The sequence below is a fragment of the Emys orbicularis genome, chromosome 2, assembly GCF_028017835.1.
Source record: "Emys orbicularis isolate rEmyOrb1 chromosome 2, rEmyOrb1.hap1, whole genome shotgun sequence".
Lineage (NCBI taxonomy): Eukaryota > Metazoa > Chordata > Testudines > Emydidae > Emys > Emys orbicularis.
In genome coordinates this window covers 212,611,746-212,629,269 of record NC_088684.1, presented here as the reverse complement: position 1 = coordinate 212,629,269, position 17,524 = coordinate 212,611,746, and the positions used below count along the sequence as shown (strand labels likewise).

Genomic DNA, 17,524 nt, shown 5'->3' with positions numbered 1-17,524 from the left:
AAAAAAAAATAAAAAATAGCTGATGATCCTTTCAAAACAAGTTTGTTCTTTTTAAAGCAGAAAATTAATACTAAAACTCAACATGCTATTGCTTAGGTCAAAACATACCACATGCCACTTTTTTTTCCTAAAGAAAACAATTTGCTATATTTGACATTGATATCGTACTCTTACATTTTCTTCCAAGGTGGTGAGCTGCCCATCGAGTCTGATAGGGTCTGTACCTAATGGAAATGCCCCTCTCCCTCTGTCATGAGTATCTGCTGGGAAATCACAGGGACCGGTGGATTCTGCTATCAGTTCCTCTGTGGCATTGATGACTTTTAGGACCTCTGTAGATATGTTGCAGAGAGAGACAGCAGAGTACTTCTGTTTCGTTACAAGAGTAGATAGGGATAAACAACAGCATTTTGTTAGGATGGAGATATAATTATGGCAAGAGTCTCTTATCTGTAGCTTTACTTTAAACATGCCTTCTAAAAGAATACCTAGGTGGTTCATATGAACAAAGAGGTTAACGTTAAGCCATGTACTTTAAATAGTCAAACACACATGCAAAATAACTCTTCCTAGGTTAGGGCTCAAATGACAAGGACCAAACTCTATCCCCAAATGTGAACAACACATATCATTCCCTTTGAAATCAATGGGAGCTGAATGCGCCTATTTGGTGGCAGAATTTATAATCAGATTTTAAAAACTTGCCCCCACACAGGTTAGGTACCTGCAAATAAGTGGAATCATTAATTTATGGGCCCAAAGGAGGATATATAAACATCTATCTTACTGTACCCACAAATGAGGAAGTGCCATCCTCATTTGACTATTAAAATAATAGCTTTCTAGGAGCTGTTCCTCAATTATTTGTCAGCCTCCCAAAAAAGAGGCTAAATTAAGGACACTTTAAAAATCAGCATCAAAATGTTTGTCTGCTTCTTATATTTACTAACTAAATTACTTTAACTAACATGGAAAATTGTGTATCCTCTCCAACCCTGTTCTACTGAGTCCTGTTTGCACATTCAATGGACCTTATTCTGATTAGTCTTACATTGGTTTTAGATCAGTGTAACTTTGACAACAATAAAGTTACACATGATTTACACCAGGATGAGAGGATAATTAGGACTAGTGAGGACAGGACTAAATCTGATATTGTAAATGCATAGGGCTTGATCTAAAGTTCACTGAACTAAATGCAGATACTCCCACTGACTTCACATGGAAGCACATGGGAATACTTCAGTGCAACTACTCACAGGAGTAAGTGTTTGCAGGGTCAGCCCTTAAATGTAATTATTAATTCCCAATCCTGCAAACATTACGCATGTGTGTTATGGGACTCCTCGTGTGTAAATTTACCCACATGCAAAGTGTCTGTAGGATAAGAACTAAGGACAGTTAGATAGTGGAAGTATTTAATCCATTAACTTTACATATATTAATGTGTTTACATGACTGTCATTTATTAAAAATAAGTCACATTAAACTTGCACATTCAATGGGGAACAGCAGAAATAATTTTCTTTTGTTTCCTGCAAACTCTGGTGCATTTATGTTACAGTAACTCTTATGTTATTTCTTTTTTGCTAAATTAGCTGTACTTTTTTTTAAAAAAGCACACTTATCTACATGTCAGATGAGGCCAGTATTGAAAACTTGCTTTTTTTTTCAGACCATGTTTGGATTCATCCCTTGTACACATACATTAGGTCAGCTTTAGTTCTGTTATTCAGTTAAATTACAAGGAAAAATTAGAGGCCTGAGATTAAAGAGAATGAGAACAAAAGCAAAGCCAGTTTGTTAACGGGTCACAGGTCGGCAAGTTGTCAGGGAGGCGAGAGAGAGAGTCATTAACAGGCAGGATAAAGGACACTCTGTACAGAGCAGAAATACTTGAATCACAAAGAGTTACCTGCATCTCTCTTAAGATTCTAGTGGTTTTTCCATTTATTTTTGGAAGTGCCAATTAGGTTAAAATAGATCAATAATACTATAGGAGGGAGGAGGAAATCAATGTTACTTTGCTTTTATTATTTGCCTTCACAAGCATCTTTTCTTGTTCTATCCTATTAATTAAGACAAAAAAGTATTCTGGATAGATGTCTTGAATTTTCTTCAAAGTATACAGCATTGACATATGTTCCAAGGAATTGCAGATCTGAATTCAGTGTTTATTTTTTCATGAAATCTGTAGCACTTACTGCTATTATGGATCATTTATAAAATTCCAGCTCTTTCGAGTTTTTCAGTCTAAGTTGCTGAGAGGATGTCTACATGGGGCGATAGTGACCAGAACAGCTATTCTGCAATAGCTCTTCTGGAATAGCTCCCTGTGTGGCCACTATTATAAGTTACAATACACTATTCACAGGCGCCGACTTTCCAAAGTGCGGGGGGGTGCTCGACCCCCAGCTCTACCCCAGGCCCCGCCACCAACTCCCCGCCCCACCTCTTCCTGCCCAGTTCCGCCCCTCCCCCGAGTGCAGTGTGTCCTCTGCTCCTCCCCCTCCCTCCCTCCCAGCACGCCGCCAAACAGCTGATTGCGGTGGGTGGGAGGTGCGGGGATGAAGGGGGAGGTGCTGATCGGCAGGGCCCGCTGGTGGGCGGGAGGCGATGGGGGGAGTGGGGGAGAGCTGATAAGGGGGCTGCCAGTATGTGCTGAGTGCCCACCATTTTTTCCCCCGTGGGTGCTCCAGCCCCGGAGCACCCATGGAGTCGGCGCCTATGACACTATTACATAATTATAATAAAACCGCCTTTTTCTGATGTAGCTTAATCTGTTTCCAAAGTGTATTAAGCTAAATTGGAAAAAGGCATTCTTATTGTGGAATAAGAGTATCCAAGACAGGCCCTAAGAAATCAAGATTCGAAGCAAAGCACTACTTGTTCAGTACATTACTGACCAAAAAAAAGTTAAAGGAAAGATAATCATTTTAGGATTTTCTACACTTCTGAGGAAAGTTTTTAATGGCAGCTGTAGTACTGCTCCTTTTAAAATCTGCCCCAAAATCAGTATATCCAAAGCAGCAACAAATCCTGGAAACTGGCTTGAAAGTAGTACTGAATGTTTAGGATGTGTGACAGAGTCTGTGAATGTATCTTGAGAATACAGTAGTTGGACAGGAGTAATAGATTCCGTGACTTCCTATTTTTCTCTAGAAGGTCCTGGAGAATCTACTCATGCCGTATAAGAATGCTGCAATGTTTGATTCCAAAGAAATGATTACATGTAAACAAAAAGCTGTTTCCCTTTAAATTAAAATATTTCTGATCATTACATTTGCTAAAAATTTTCAAAAACAATAATTAAATTCAGTCTAAACTTCCTGAAAATGTCCCAGTGAAGGGCATTTACAACTCACCTTTCTCCTGGCTGCATTTTGAAGAAAATTGATGGTAAGGTTTAATAACTGCCAAACAGAGGCATCACAACCAAATTTTAGGGAGTTTAGGATCCCCTGTGAGCTATTAGGCCCATACTGGAAATGCTCCCTGCTCGATCACATTTTTCCTCCATTTTTGGAGCATCTACAGAGCTGGTCAAAATGATTCCAGTTTCAAAATTTCAAATGTCCAAAATCGGGTTTGGGAAGGGGTGGGCAAACACCCAGAAAATTCTTTTGTGAAAATGGGGCATGACTTTTTATTCCTAGTTTTTTGACCTGCTGTTGTGTATGAAAAGGCATTTCTGGGGCTTTCTCCGGGCAGCTGCAGGAGGTGGGCATCAGGAGGTAGCCCAACAACACTTCAATCTCCCTGGTCATTCTATTACAGATTTAAAAGTCACTATCATTGAACAAAAAAACTTCAGAAACAGACTTCAAAGAGAAACAGCAGAACTAAAATTCATTTGCAAATTCAACACCATTAATCTGGTCTTGAATAGGGACTGGGAGTGGCTGGCTCATTACAGAAGCAGCTTTTCCTCTCCTGGAATTGACACCTCCTCATCTATTATTGGGAGTGGACTACATCCACCCTGATTGAATTGGCCCTGTCAACACTGGTTCTCCACTTGCGAAGTAACTCCCTGCTCTCCATGTGTCAGTATATAATGCCTGCATCTGTAACTTTCACTCTATGCATCCGAAGAAGTGAGGTTTTTACTCACGAAAGCTTATGCCCAAATAAATCTGTTAGTCTTTAAGGTGCCACCAGACTCCTTGTTGTTTTTCTAAATCTCATGTTAATGAGGGTCAAGTCACACATGAGTATCCCTCCCCCACCAAAATATTAATAAGGGAAAAGACACCCCTGAGATCCAGAGATAAACAGACAAGGGATTCAGGGTCCCTCACCTCTCTAGAGATCTACCTGCCTGGGATTGCTGATCGTGGATGCTAACAACTCTATCACTCTCTTTAAAACATCTCTGTATGAGAGGGAGTCAAAACAAGAGGGAGCAGGGAGGGCAAAGTCCTATTTTAATTAATGGTGCAGATATCCTATCAATTTTGATGGGACCACATCTACAAGAAAGAAAAAATAATCATAAAATTACAGCTCACACAATGATGCTATTATCAGTGAGGGCCATTTACTGTCCTCAACCAGTAGAAGAAACAGTGATGTCAATGGGAGTTCCATTCATGGGCTGTGTAATGACAATATTATTCTCATGCTAGCAGCACAGTGTATTATGGAAACGTCATTCAAAGTTCCATCGTTAAGGTTGCATTAAAGTTTGCACTTGAAGCAGGGATTCAATCTCTCTCTTTTTTTTTATATATATATATATATATATGAAGAGTACAGAGTATCCTCCTTAAAATTACAGTACTTCCCTTTGGACACAGAACAAATATCCTGATTATTAAGGAAGCTGACAGGAGCAGCAGCTGCTTGGTGAAGGCCTTGATCCTGCAAACATCTGAGCATGTGCTACACTTAAAAACATGTGAGTAGTCCCACTGAAATCAATAGGAGTAGTAATATATGTAAAAGAAAGCACATTCATATGAGTTTTTACAGGACCAAGGCCTGACACTGCTGATCTCATAAAGCCTGATCCAAAGGCCACTGAAGTCAAGGAGTTTCTTTACATTGGCTTCATTGGGTTTGGATCATGCCTTCATAGATTGTAAGCTTTTAGGGGCAGGGACCATATCTTCATATGTGTTTGTAAAGTGCCTAGCAATCTAGACTCAATCCTGATCTGGGGATTTCTAGGCACTAATGTGATAACAGACTATTCACTAACATCATGACAAGAAAGGCTATCGTTTATAACATTACATTTACACATGGCTGAGGATTTTACTAAGGAAGAGAAAGATGTCTGAGCAGTACATGGAATCCTCAAACACTGCATGATCCCTGGACACACTGGGCCAGATCCTCAATGGAGCTACACTGATTTACATCAGCAGAGGATCTGACTGCAATCACCAATGTCTATACTAAGAGTGAATATTTTAGGGGTACCTATGAGATTAGTTTCCTTTGTAAAAAAAAAAAAATATTGAAAAGCTATGGGACACAATAACAATCTCCTAAAATTCATAGACACATATCCAGCCTAGGCATGTTTGTAGGTGGACATTTCAAACTGATAAAATGCTCTCTTGGCGGACATTTGTTATATGCCTCATTCATTGTGCCACTGGAAGAAGGGTCATCATTACCTCCTACAGGTGATTCAAAGACAGCCATCACACCATGATAAAGTCTCTCACATCTGCCTTGTCTCATAGTCAAATAACTAATACGGATGAGCCAGACATGTAGGCAATCTGTATTACAAATCTATAGCGCAGAACAACTAACCACAACCATGATTTGGAAGCACTGGGCCAGATTCTGATCTCAGCTACACTGGTATAAATCTGGAGTAACACCACTGATTTCAACAGAGTTCAATGTAATTACTCTGAAATTTAACATCAGTACTTGAAATCAGAATCTGCTCCATTGAGTTTGAGATAACTTAAGACAATGGGAGCAGGGGGGGAAATTACAGGCCTTGAATATGTTCTTTTGCTGTAATTAATGTCCACATTTACAATACTGCAACTCTTTATTGTGTTTTTAAATTTATACCAAGGGCACTCAGAGCCCTGGATGGATGTTCATTGGTGAGGAGTTTTAAATCTAATGAAATAACACAATATATATAAAGAAAACAATAGAATCAGCATCTAATTCTTAGGCCATTTTTCATCCTTCTTTCAATCTGCAACAACAGACACAGAAAAGGCTCCCTTTATATTATATACAATTTTTCAATAGGGTAGGCAGCTCTTGCTAAGTTTTAATCATTTTTCTTTCTCCTGTACTGTGCTTTGTTTTGTTCTAAAGGTCTGCTCCAGTTAGATGGTGTCTCAATTTATTCACAAAATGTGTGCTATGGGGTGGGAAATTGTCACATAGTAGAGGCAGGAGCTAGGGACATCAGGGAGCACATGCAGCTATAACAGAAATGCTTTATTAGAAATAACCCAGGAGTGACACTGATAAACAACCCTACTTCTGGGTGTAATGTGACTTACGGTATTAACCCTTCATGTACTTTCCAGCAAATTTCAACTCTGAGCTTCAGACGCACCCTTCCTGAACTTTGACCACTTCTAATACATGTTAATATCAAAAAGAAAATGTGGTCTAACTATAATCTTGAACTCAGAGGTGCTGACTTCCCCAGTTCCTGGGGGGTACTCGACCCCTGCTCCGCCCCACTCCACACCTGCCCCCAACCCCCACCCTGCCTCTTTCTGCCCCCGCGCCACCTCTTCCTGGCCCTGCCCCTTCCCCCCCTTCCCACCCTCCCCCCCCCCAGCGCCTCCTGCACGCTGTTGAACAGCTGATCGTGGCGGGCAGGAGGCACTGGGAGGGAGGGGGAAGAGCTGATGGGGGGCTGCCGGTGGATGCTGAGCACCCACTATTTTTTTTCCTGTGTGTGTTGCAGCCCCGGAGCACCCATGGAGTCGGCACCTATGCTTTAACTAGAGGGCAAAGTAGACTACCTGAACCTCTGAGCCTGCTGAGAGGATTATTCTATGCCAAAGTCATTTGACTCTCTAGTAATACTCTGAAATTCTTTCTTCTCTGGCTCTTCATGTTTTCTTTTCCTTGGCTTTAGACTTGGCCTTTTCCTCATTCTTCTCTTTCACTTTCTACTGGTCATTTTAGACTTGGGGCCTTTTTGCTGCTCTTTTTTTAAAACTTGGGATTTGTCCTCTTTCAATCCTTGGGTTTCAGGCTTCTTCTTTTAATTCTTTTTTTCCCCTTCATTTTTGTCTGATTTTGCCTTGCTTTCTCTGTCCTCTAGATTTGTAACGGCTCTTCTCTCATCATCAGGCTCATCACAGAAATCACCAACGGCAGCTCTAAAGCTCTCATTACAACTTTGGTCATTTACCACATGACTCCTGGATCTGTGAAAAGGAAGCTCAATTTTCCTGACCTCAGTAACCGCAGTTTGTGAACTCTTTAGCAAGCCAGATTTTTAAAACCCCAGAAAGGGATGAAAATTATTGCCTGGAGCTTCCAATTTGTGTCTAGCCAATGAGTTACCTCAGCTTTCATCTGCCACAAAGTTCCATGCTTTTCAGGTTTCAGTCTGTTTGGTTAGCGTCAAAGGTCTCAAGTTTATGTGGCGATCTTTTAAATTTGCTGCTGTCTCCTCTACGGAGCTACCATCATAATCATCAGTAAACTGCTCCTCACTAGGCTATGACAGCACAGATGATGGGATATCATGGTCAGTCCTGCCTCAAAAAGACATGGTCTGTCTTGCCTTATCTACAGTGAACAATTCTCCAAATTATATCTTCTCCCCTTTTTCTGTCCCCCTCCCCTCTGCCCAACTGTAGATTGCTTTCCATTTACAAGACAGTTTATGTTGGAAGAGGCTTTCACCTTGCTTTCTTTCCTCTCCCACCCCTAACTAATCAGGACAGTTAGAATGCTATCAAAACATACAATCTTGACCTTTCTTTTTAGAAGTGCTACACTGTGAAATTCTGTAGCACAGCATTGGCTTCCTAGGTGAAAGCTAATAAATAATGGAAACAAACCAGCAGTACCACCACAAATGTATCATTAGGACAAAAAATTAAGACAAAACCAAAACAGTGCCACAATCCGGACAGCTGTGAGCCAGCAAGCATGCAAGTCCTCACTTATGTTCCAGGTGAGGAACATAAGTGTACCAGGACAGCTCTGTATCAGGTTTTCTCGTCCAGAACTTACATACATTCAGAACATCTCCATGCCAGGTTTCCTCCTCCTGGACTTAAGTACATGATGATCGATGGCTCTTAACGTGCTGTGCATTATTTTCACTAATCTTTTTTCCTCGTTTTCCTTATATTTTGACCCAGCTGCTAGTATTTGTTCACTTTGCTACCATACTGTCACTGTCAGAGGTGAGGGCACAATCTTCAGCCTCCAATACAAACATCTCTCCTTCAACCAACATCACCGCTGTGATTTGCGATACAACTGAGGAAATTTCACATCAACATTATGCTCAAGAAAGGGACAAAGAAAGAAAGTTTCCATCACTAATGGCCCTGACAGTATTGATCAGATTCTTCATCACTGTTAGCGCAAACATTACCAGCTTCATTCTCAAGTTGCTTTATCACGCTCTCTGCAGTGTGGCTGTTTGATGAATATCTGTCGTCTTAATTTATGGAGAAGAAAAAGTTTTATTTCATAGGATGTGTAACTCCCTTGGGATTTAGAGAGCATGGCCCCTTTAAAACCTTGTCCTGAGGCAGGGGAAGTGCTGTTTTTGCCAGGGGGAAGGGAGTATGGAGAGGGAGAGTTGACAGGATGTGTGTGTCTGAAGTTCCAGACAAGAGGGCCTACAGGGAGCAGGCCCGCACATAGGGAAGTAGTCAAGAACTAGCCCAAAGCCGGGGAGGGACAGAGCGGCCAACCAGGGATATCCCAGGACAGGAGCCAGGAAAGAGCACTGGGCCAGGGAGGAATCACCAGAGAAGGACAAAGTGGAGCCAGATCCAGTATCACTGCCACCCAGAGCTATATGGGACCGTGAGTATTGAGGCTTGTGACTTTGCTTTGGGAATATGGAGGGAGGTTGTAGCCAGTTGAGTGAAGAGGTTGTCGTTCTGTGTAGGTTTGCAGAGAGCGGCAGAAGAGGGCACCGGAGGGGTTTGTTGGGGAAAGTTTACTGGCGCTGAAGATGACCAGGAGCACCCAAGACTCACTGCCAGACTGGAACTCTGCCCAGGAATCCTGAACTCTGGGTCTAGACGCATTGCTCGGCATCTACCCTTGTATTTTGTGGTACCACCGGTCACGTGGGTCCTCGTGTTGGATGTAACCTTGTTTTATTGCTCCCTCATCTTCTTTCCCTGTTCATATTTCTCTTTCCTATATTCATTGTACTGATCTGACGTGTTTACTCCAGGGGGTTTGGAACAGGTGCTTCTGGGGTAAAAGTGAGTTTCCCTGTTGCACTCATGCATGTGCGTCTCCTTGGCTGGAGATGCCAGCACAGTGCACTCCATCTTGGTCATAAGGACGCTATAGTTACATGGGGTTATAGATTCCAAAGCCAGAAGGGACCAGAGTGATCATCCTAGTTAGACCTTATACATAACACAGGCCACAGAACTTCCTCAAAATAATTCCTAGAGCAGATCTTTTGAAAAACATCCAATCTTGATTTTAAAATTGCCAGTTAATGATAATCCACCACAATGGTTCCAATGGTTAATTACACTTACTGTTACCCTTATTTCCTGTCTGAATTTGTCTACCTTCAAATTCCAGCCACTGGATCGCATTATACTGTTCTCTGATAGACTGAAGAGCCCATTAGCAAATATTTGTTCCCGCATAGATACTTATAAACTCTGATAATCACCCCATAGTCTTCTCTTTGTTAGGTGAAACAGATTGAGCTCCTGGAGTCTATCACTATAAGGCAGGTTTTCTAATCCTTTAATAATTCTTGTGGTTCTTCTCTGAACCCTCTCCAATTTATCAACATCCTTCTTGAATTGTGGGCACCAGAACCGGACACAATATTCCAGCAGTGATCACACTAGTGCCAAATACAGAGATAAAATAACCTCTCTGCTCATACTCAAAATTCCTCTGATTATGCATCCAAAGAACACATTAGCCCTTTTGGCCACGGAGACACACTGACAGCTCACGTTCAGCTGATTATCTACTATGACCCCCAAATCTTTTTCAGAGTCACTGTTTCCCAGGATAGAGTCCCCCATCCTGTAAGTATGGCCTGCATTCTTTGTTCTTAGAGGTATACCTTTACATTTAGCTGTACTAAAACACATTGTTTGCTTGTTCCCAGCTTACCATGCAATCCAGGTTGCTCCTTGTCAGTGACCTGTCCTCCTCATTATTTACCATTCCTGCAATTTTTGTGTCATCTGTAAACTTTATCTGTTATGATTCTATGTTTCTTCCAGATCATTGGAAAAATGTTAAACAGCATAGGGCCAAGAGCCAATTTCTGGAGGCCCCCACTAGAAACACACTTGCTCAATGATGATTCCACGTTTAGCTATCAGTTTACCAGTTTTTAATCCATTTAACAATGTGTCGTGTTAATTTTATATCATTCTAGTTTTTTTAATCAAAATGTTGTGTGGTACCAAGTCGAAGTACATTTAATCAACACTACTGCCTTTATCAACCAAACTTGTAATCTCATCAAAAAAAGATATCAAGTTAGTTTGACAGGATCTATTTTCCATATACCTGAGTCACCTGCTGAGAGCAGTAAGATTCACTCCAGCTTTTACACAAAGATGTGTGGAGCTCCTTCCACAGCCTGACCAGATCCCCAAGAAAGCTCTATCTTCTGCACAGACGAGCTTTGCCTTTGTGGTGGATAGCTCCACTGTGTTTGAGGAACAAGACTGTTCACCATAGTCTTCATCTGGAGCTTCAGGTGATCTTTTAGGTATCCTGGGCCCAGATCATTTTGTGCCATGAAGAGAAACACAGAAATCTTGAATTTGACTGAATATTCTATGGGAAGCCAATGTGGAGTGCAGAGGTGTGACGTGCTCACGGTAGCCTGTGCTGTTAAATGGATGCACTGCCACCCAAATGTGAAAATTCTGGCCTTGTTTTAGCATCAGTAATTTCTTCTCCAAGGAAAGGTGAACACTCATTTAGCAGCAGAAGACAGAATTATCTTTGATAATGTTCTATTCCACTGATATTCTCCAATATACAGTAAAGTTAGAGAAACTTTAGTCTTCCTTTTGAACTGTGCTCATACTTCTCTGTATTAGAATTTATTTTTTTGTAATGAAATTAAATCACTTTCCCAATATAAACACTGAAGCTACTACTAATTAGAACTAACACGTTGTTTCTGGAAATCAACTTGCCACAAAATAAGGAGGAAGGTTATTTTTTCCAAATGAAATATTCTGCCCCAAATTATAAATACAATCTTTTAAAAATCTCATAAAATACAGGGCACACAAGATTCCATAGCTATCTAAAAATGAGCACAAATTTATAAATATTGAATATATGGAATGAAAAGATAAGAAATATCTTCTGTGATTTTTACTAAAGGAAGCCAGAAAAATGGTAGTTCAAATGGATTAACAAAATAAGTGTATAAAACAGGATGAAAAGAAAAGGCTGAGGGGTTCATTTTATTGAATTAAGGATCAAGCTTTCATCCAAACAAATGGGTCTCTGCTTCATGTCTATTTTGTGGAACACAATGAAATTAGTTTGTTTAGCTGTATATTATAAGTTGGTGATTTTAGAACATCAATTTTTATTAAAAGAACAGGAGTACTTGTGGCACCTTAGAGACTAACAAATTTATTTGAGCATAAGCTTTCGTGGGCTACAGCCTACTTCATAGGATACATGTAGTGGAAAATACAGTAGGAAGATATATATATACACAGAGAACATGAAACAATGGGTGTTACTATACACACTATAAGGAGAGTGATCAGTTAAGGTGAGCTTTTATCAGCAGGAGAGAAAAAAAACTGTTTGTAGTGGTAATGAAAATGGCCCATTTCCAGCAATTGAGAAGGAGATATGAGGAACTGTAAGGGGAGGGGGGGAAATAAGCATGGGGAAATAGTTTTACTTTGTGTAATGGCCCATCCACTCCCAGTCTTTGTTCAAGCCTAATTTAATGGTGTCCAATTTGCAAATTAATTCCAATTCAGCAGTCTCTCGTTGGAGTCTGTTTTTGAAGTTTTTTTGTTGTAATATTGCGACCTTTAGGTCTGTAATCGAGTGGCCACTACAAACAGTTTTTTTTCTCTCCTGCTGATAAAAGCTCACCTTAACTGATCACTCTCCTTATAGTGTGTATAGTAACACCCATTGTTTCCTGTTCTCTGTGTATATATACCTTCCTACTGTATTTTCCACTACATGCATCCGATGAAGTAGGCTGTAGCCCACGAAAGCTTATGCTCAAATAAATGTGTTAGTCTCTAAGGCCTGGTCTACACTAACCCCCAAATTCGAACTAAGGTACGCAACTTCAGCTACGTGAATAACGTAGCTGAAGTCGACATACCTTAGTTCGAACTTACCGCGGTTCAGACGCGGTCCACACGCGGCAGGCAGGCTCCCCGTCGACTCCGCGGTACTCCTCTCGCCGAGCTGGAGTACCGCAGTCGACGGCGAGCGCTTCCGGGATCGATTTATCGCGTCCAGACCAGACGCGATAAATCGAACCCAGAACTTCGATTCCCAGCCGCCGAACTAGCGGCTGGGTGTAGACCTGGCCTAAGGTGCCACAAGTACTCCTGTTCTTTTTGCGGATACAGACTAACACGGCTGCTACTCTGCAACTTTTATTAAGTATATCACAAAGACCACACAACACTCTAAAGTTAGTACAATTTTTCTATTTGCCAATCTGGTTCAGATATGCCAAGATTCAACTAGCACTGATCATGAAACAACCCCACATGCTGGAGGGAACAATAAAGGTAAGGCATTAGTAGCAAAAAGTGGGGAAGGTATATTATTAAGCTCCCTACATAGTGTCTTGATTGTAAAAAATTAAGATAGAGAGAGTGAGACCTTTAAGTGTGGTTGTAGTCAGAAACTTCTGTAATTCACCTCATCTAAATCTTCATCTTTTTATTTATTTATTTTTTCTGATTTTTAAAAAAAGATTTTAGTTATGGTAAAAACCACTAATAAACGACTTTATGACAGTAGCAACTTTTTTACTCTACAGTAGAACTTCAGAATTACAAACACCAGAGTTATGAACTGACTGGTCAATCACACACCTCATTTGGGACCAGAAGTATGCAATCTGGCATAAACAACTAAAAAAATAAAGGGAAAGTTTAAAAAAAAGATTTGATAAAGTAAGGAAACTGTTTCTGTACTTGTTTCATTTAAATTAAGATGATTAAAACAGCACTTTTCTTCTGAATAGTAAAGTTTCAAAGCTGTATTAAGTAAATGTTCAGTTGTAAATTTTTGAAGGAACAATAACGTTTTGTTCAGAGTTTCAAACATTTCAGAGTTACGAACAACCTCCATTCCCGATATGTTCGTAACTCTGAGGTTCTACTGTACATATCTGCCCTCTGCTTCTTCTTACTTTACTGATAAAACAAGTTCTTCCTCCTGATACAGCTAAGAAAGAGCAAGATGACTACTCTTCTGTTTCATGGAGCATCAACAAATTGTCTGCTAAGTTCTGATTGCATAATCTTTTCTTTCCTACCAGTGATGAGGCATGAGCCAGACAAACAAGCTTGATTTTTCAGATCTATATTTTTTCAAAGCTGATAGTCAGAAAAATTATCTTGACTTGTAAAGAGAACAAATTTGCTCTGGAAATATGGAAACCCTCAATATCATTTTTAGATCCCTTTTACTGAATAAGAAAACATGGACAAAATAAAGCACTCTCACCTGCTGTAGTACTGAGGACAAAACCTGCAGTTTTAAATGGAGATCAAAAGCCTTTTGTTTTTCCTAGGTAGTTGGTCAGCAATTAAATAGAAAGGCAGAAAAGATATGTTAATTCCTAAACAGGTTAAGACAACTTGCTTGCAGAGAACTATGGAATTAAGGTAAGGGATAAGATGCAAATGAATATAAAATACAATAAACCATTATATTTTACATGTGTAACTAAAATATATGAAATAAAGCACTGTCTATTTCTTTTTATCTGCAAGATTCAGGGTAGCATAGCTCATTAAAGACGGCTATATTGCAAAATGTCTGGATTCTCAGGATACATTTTTGATATGACATAAACCTGAAACATCACTAAAGAAAGTGGCTCCAGACAGATGAGTTCTGTAGTGAAGTTGAGAAACAAGAAACTTGCATTCATAGCTTTTGGACCCACATGACAACTCTCTGAAAACAGATTTCTGTGCTTCTTTTTGCAACAATCAACTATGCAATAAATACTGCGTGTGAGTCCAGGGTCAACAATGTTAATATCTCACTTTCTTATATCATTGTCAAGTTCTATCAGATGCTGATGAAATAAATTCAAGATGCAAAGACTTTTTTTTTTTTTTTTTAGTAAGTCAAAGTCTCCTGGAGTTCTACACTTTTTCTTTTGTTACACGGTACATTTCTTACGTGTAGCCAGTGCTTAATAAAAGGACTTCTAAAGTTCCTTCTGAAGAAGGTGAACCTTTTGTACTGAGAAATCTATAAAGATTCATGTTACTAACGTGCTGTAGGGGATTACTTCGGACTACATTTTCAGAAGTGACCATGGATTTTGGGTATCCAATTTGACATGACTTGGATCCGACTCCAAATGAAGTCAGTGCTCAGCACCTCAACAAAAGGTGTCTCAGTTTGGGCATTCAAAACTGGGGGAACCCAATATCAATATTCGCTTTTGAATTTTTTTTCTTTTAAGTGTTCACCCTGGCATCCTTAGCCAAAATATTTCACCCCACACTGTTGTTCAGTATGGAGTGCGTGAATTGGTTGTCATTCTCCACTCCCAAGATGGCTCCATATCTATGATACTGTGTGCATACAATTTGTGAAGTGCTTTAGGATAAAATAAGATTGTCTTAATTATTAATATAATAATAATAATATGAATCATGATGTACCAAAATCAAGAATTATTCTGTGTGTATCACACACAAGTGTAAAGTATTTAATAAGAAAAACATCTCTCAGGGCTTGTCTACATAGGGACATTTACTGGCATAATTATACCCATATAATTATATTGCTATTGTAATACTGATATAACTCCCCATGCCAATGCTCTTATTCTGGAATATATGCTGGTGAATTTCCCCATGTAGACAAGCCCTCAGTTTTAGGTAGAGCAGCTGTCATTCAGATATTTATAAAGCTCATGGATATCTGCACTTAGCGTGCATTTTTCTATTAATTCTTTTGTTAATGGATTAAGCTAATTTGGAATAAAGTACTCCTTCACTGGAATAAGAGTGTCCACACACAGAGTTAATCAGAAATAGATAATCCACTTTAAATTCACATCCTATCTTATTCCAGGTTAACTTTCATGTGTAGATAAGTCTTGAGTCTTACTGGGTAGGCTAGGTCTACACTACCCGCCTGAATCGGCGGGTAGAAATCGATCTCTTGGGGATCGACTTATCGCGTCTCGTCAGGACGCGACAATCGATCCCCGAATCGACGCGCTTACTCCACCAGCGGAGGTGGGAGTAAGCGCCGTCGACTGGGAGCCGCGGCAGTCGATTTTGCCGCCGTCCTCACAACAGGGTAAGTCGGATCCGATACGTCGAATTCAGCTACGCTATTCGCGTAGCTGAATTTGCGTATCTTAAATCGACCCCCCCCTGTAGTGAGGATGTATCCTTAATGTTTTCTTTAAAAGAGACTGTAGCTACCAGGTTACTCCCGTTCATGAGTATAAAGGCTGTCCTTTGCCATAGCTGGACCCTGGAAACAGGGGCTCCTCTTCAGACAAAGTCCAGACTGGGAATGAGGCCTTAGACTGTAATCCAAACATTGAAGCATAAGTAGGGAAAATTAAACTGGCTGCAAGAGTGAAATTAGTTAGTCTATTTTTATGGCCTAAGCAAAAAGAAATAGAAGAAGTAAACAAAAATAGACAGACAAATACCATAAATTTTTAAAATTCTTTTGGTTTTAATGATATAATGATGACCTGTAAACAGGCCAAGAAAGTTTGTTTTTTATAATATATGACATGCCTTTGTAAAATCTAGCTCTTCTGATTAGTGGGGCAGAGCGCAGAGCAAATCTCAGGGCTAGTGTTGAGGAAATTGTTGTCCAGGGCATATGATAAACTTGGAACATTACTACTCATGAATATACCAAATAAGAGAGCTAAAATACGCATCTTATCACAAATGTTACTCCCAGCATCGTATCATTAAGACTTCCACAAAATGGTTTCAATATTTTGTTTGTTTGTTTGGTATTGAAATATTTTGCTAAGTTTTTAGAGGAAAAGAAGGAAAGAAGTAAGATATAAAGAGTAAATCCAGGTTAATTTCCAGACAATCTAATTAGAAAGAGAAACGTATATTGCATAACGCATAAGTTATTAAAACAGAACTTATGCAATGGGCTCTAAGAATGTCTGTGTATGAGAATAAATCTTCAGGAATACCGCATATATCAAGTAAAATGTTCAAGGCCAACATTTTCAAACTTATGTCCTAAAGTTAGGCTCTAAACCCATATTTAGACATCCAAATGTAAATGACCTGATTTCAGAAGTGCTGAGCACTCACCAAGATCCACTGAAGCCAATACCAACATTTCAGTAGCTTGAAGACTCAGTGTTGCCAGTTCCCACAACTATACTGCCAGTCTCTTGATATAATGTGTTTTTCTTAAAGCATCAGCTCATGAAATCATGGGATTATGCGAGATTCCCAACTTCTGGTTTTTAAAAAAAAGTGTTTACCTCTCATGGTTGCAGAAAAAAGCTTGAAAATATGAACCCAAAAGGCTCAAAAACCAGAAAGCAAATAAACAGAATCCCAACATTTATTATTTTTAATAATACTGTGATCTTAAGCCAATCTCATGATTTTTTGGAGCCTGAATGTTTAGGTTTGGCAATATTGAGGATGTCATTAGCATATACAGCTATCCCCCTCCTGCCTTAGTCTTTCATAAATTAAGTATCTCACATACAGCCCAATTTTCAAGTAAGGATGCTTAAAATAGGGTGCCCAATTCTACATTCAGGAGCTGCAACCAGCCTTCAGTCACCCAATCACCTGCTTTAGACACGTAGAGTAGGCGCCACTTTCAGTACCCGAATATGAAATTGGGCACCCAATTTTGACATCTGGAATCTCAGGTTAAGATTTTCAAAACTGGGTAATGAATTTGGGTGCTCAGCTTCAGACACCTTAAAAAGAGCTTGTTTTTCAGACAGGGCTGAACATTCACCCTCTGAAAATCAGGCCCTTTTAAGGTGTCTCAAGTTGGAACACCTAAAATTTGAGGCACCAAAATTTCTGTTTTTTGTGTTTATTCCCATTGGGGATCTTCATCTACTAAGGTCAGGGCTGGTGCAACCACTTAGGCAAACTAGGCG

The 17,524-nt window shown here is 39.8% G+C and overlaps 1 protein-coding gene across 2 annotated transcripts in view; it reads right to left on the bottom strand.

Annotated features, from left to right (window-relative positions):
* The window catches only part of MYRIP (myosin VIIA and Rab interacting protein), a 353,060-nt gene that overhangs the window by 10,923 nt on the left and 324,613 nt on the right, over positions 1-17,524 (bottom strand). Inside the window, exons 11-12 of one of the 2 annotated variants that reach the window (XM_065399403.1) lie at positions 13,882-13,944; positions 175-369 (exon numbers count right to left, since the gene is read on the bottom strand). In XM_065399403.1, the coding sequence (XP_065255475.1) occupies positions 175-369; positions 13,882-13,944 (258 nt within the window). The remainder of the gene's footprint in view (positions 1-174; positions 370-13,881; positions 13,945-17,524) is intronic. The other variant, XM_065399404.1, reaches the window with a different exon arrangement.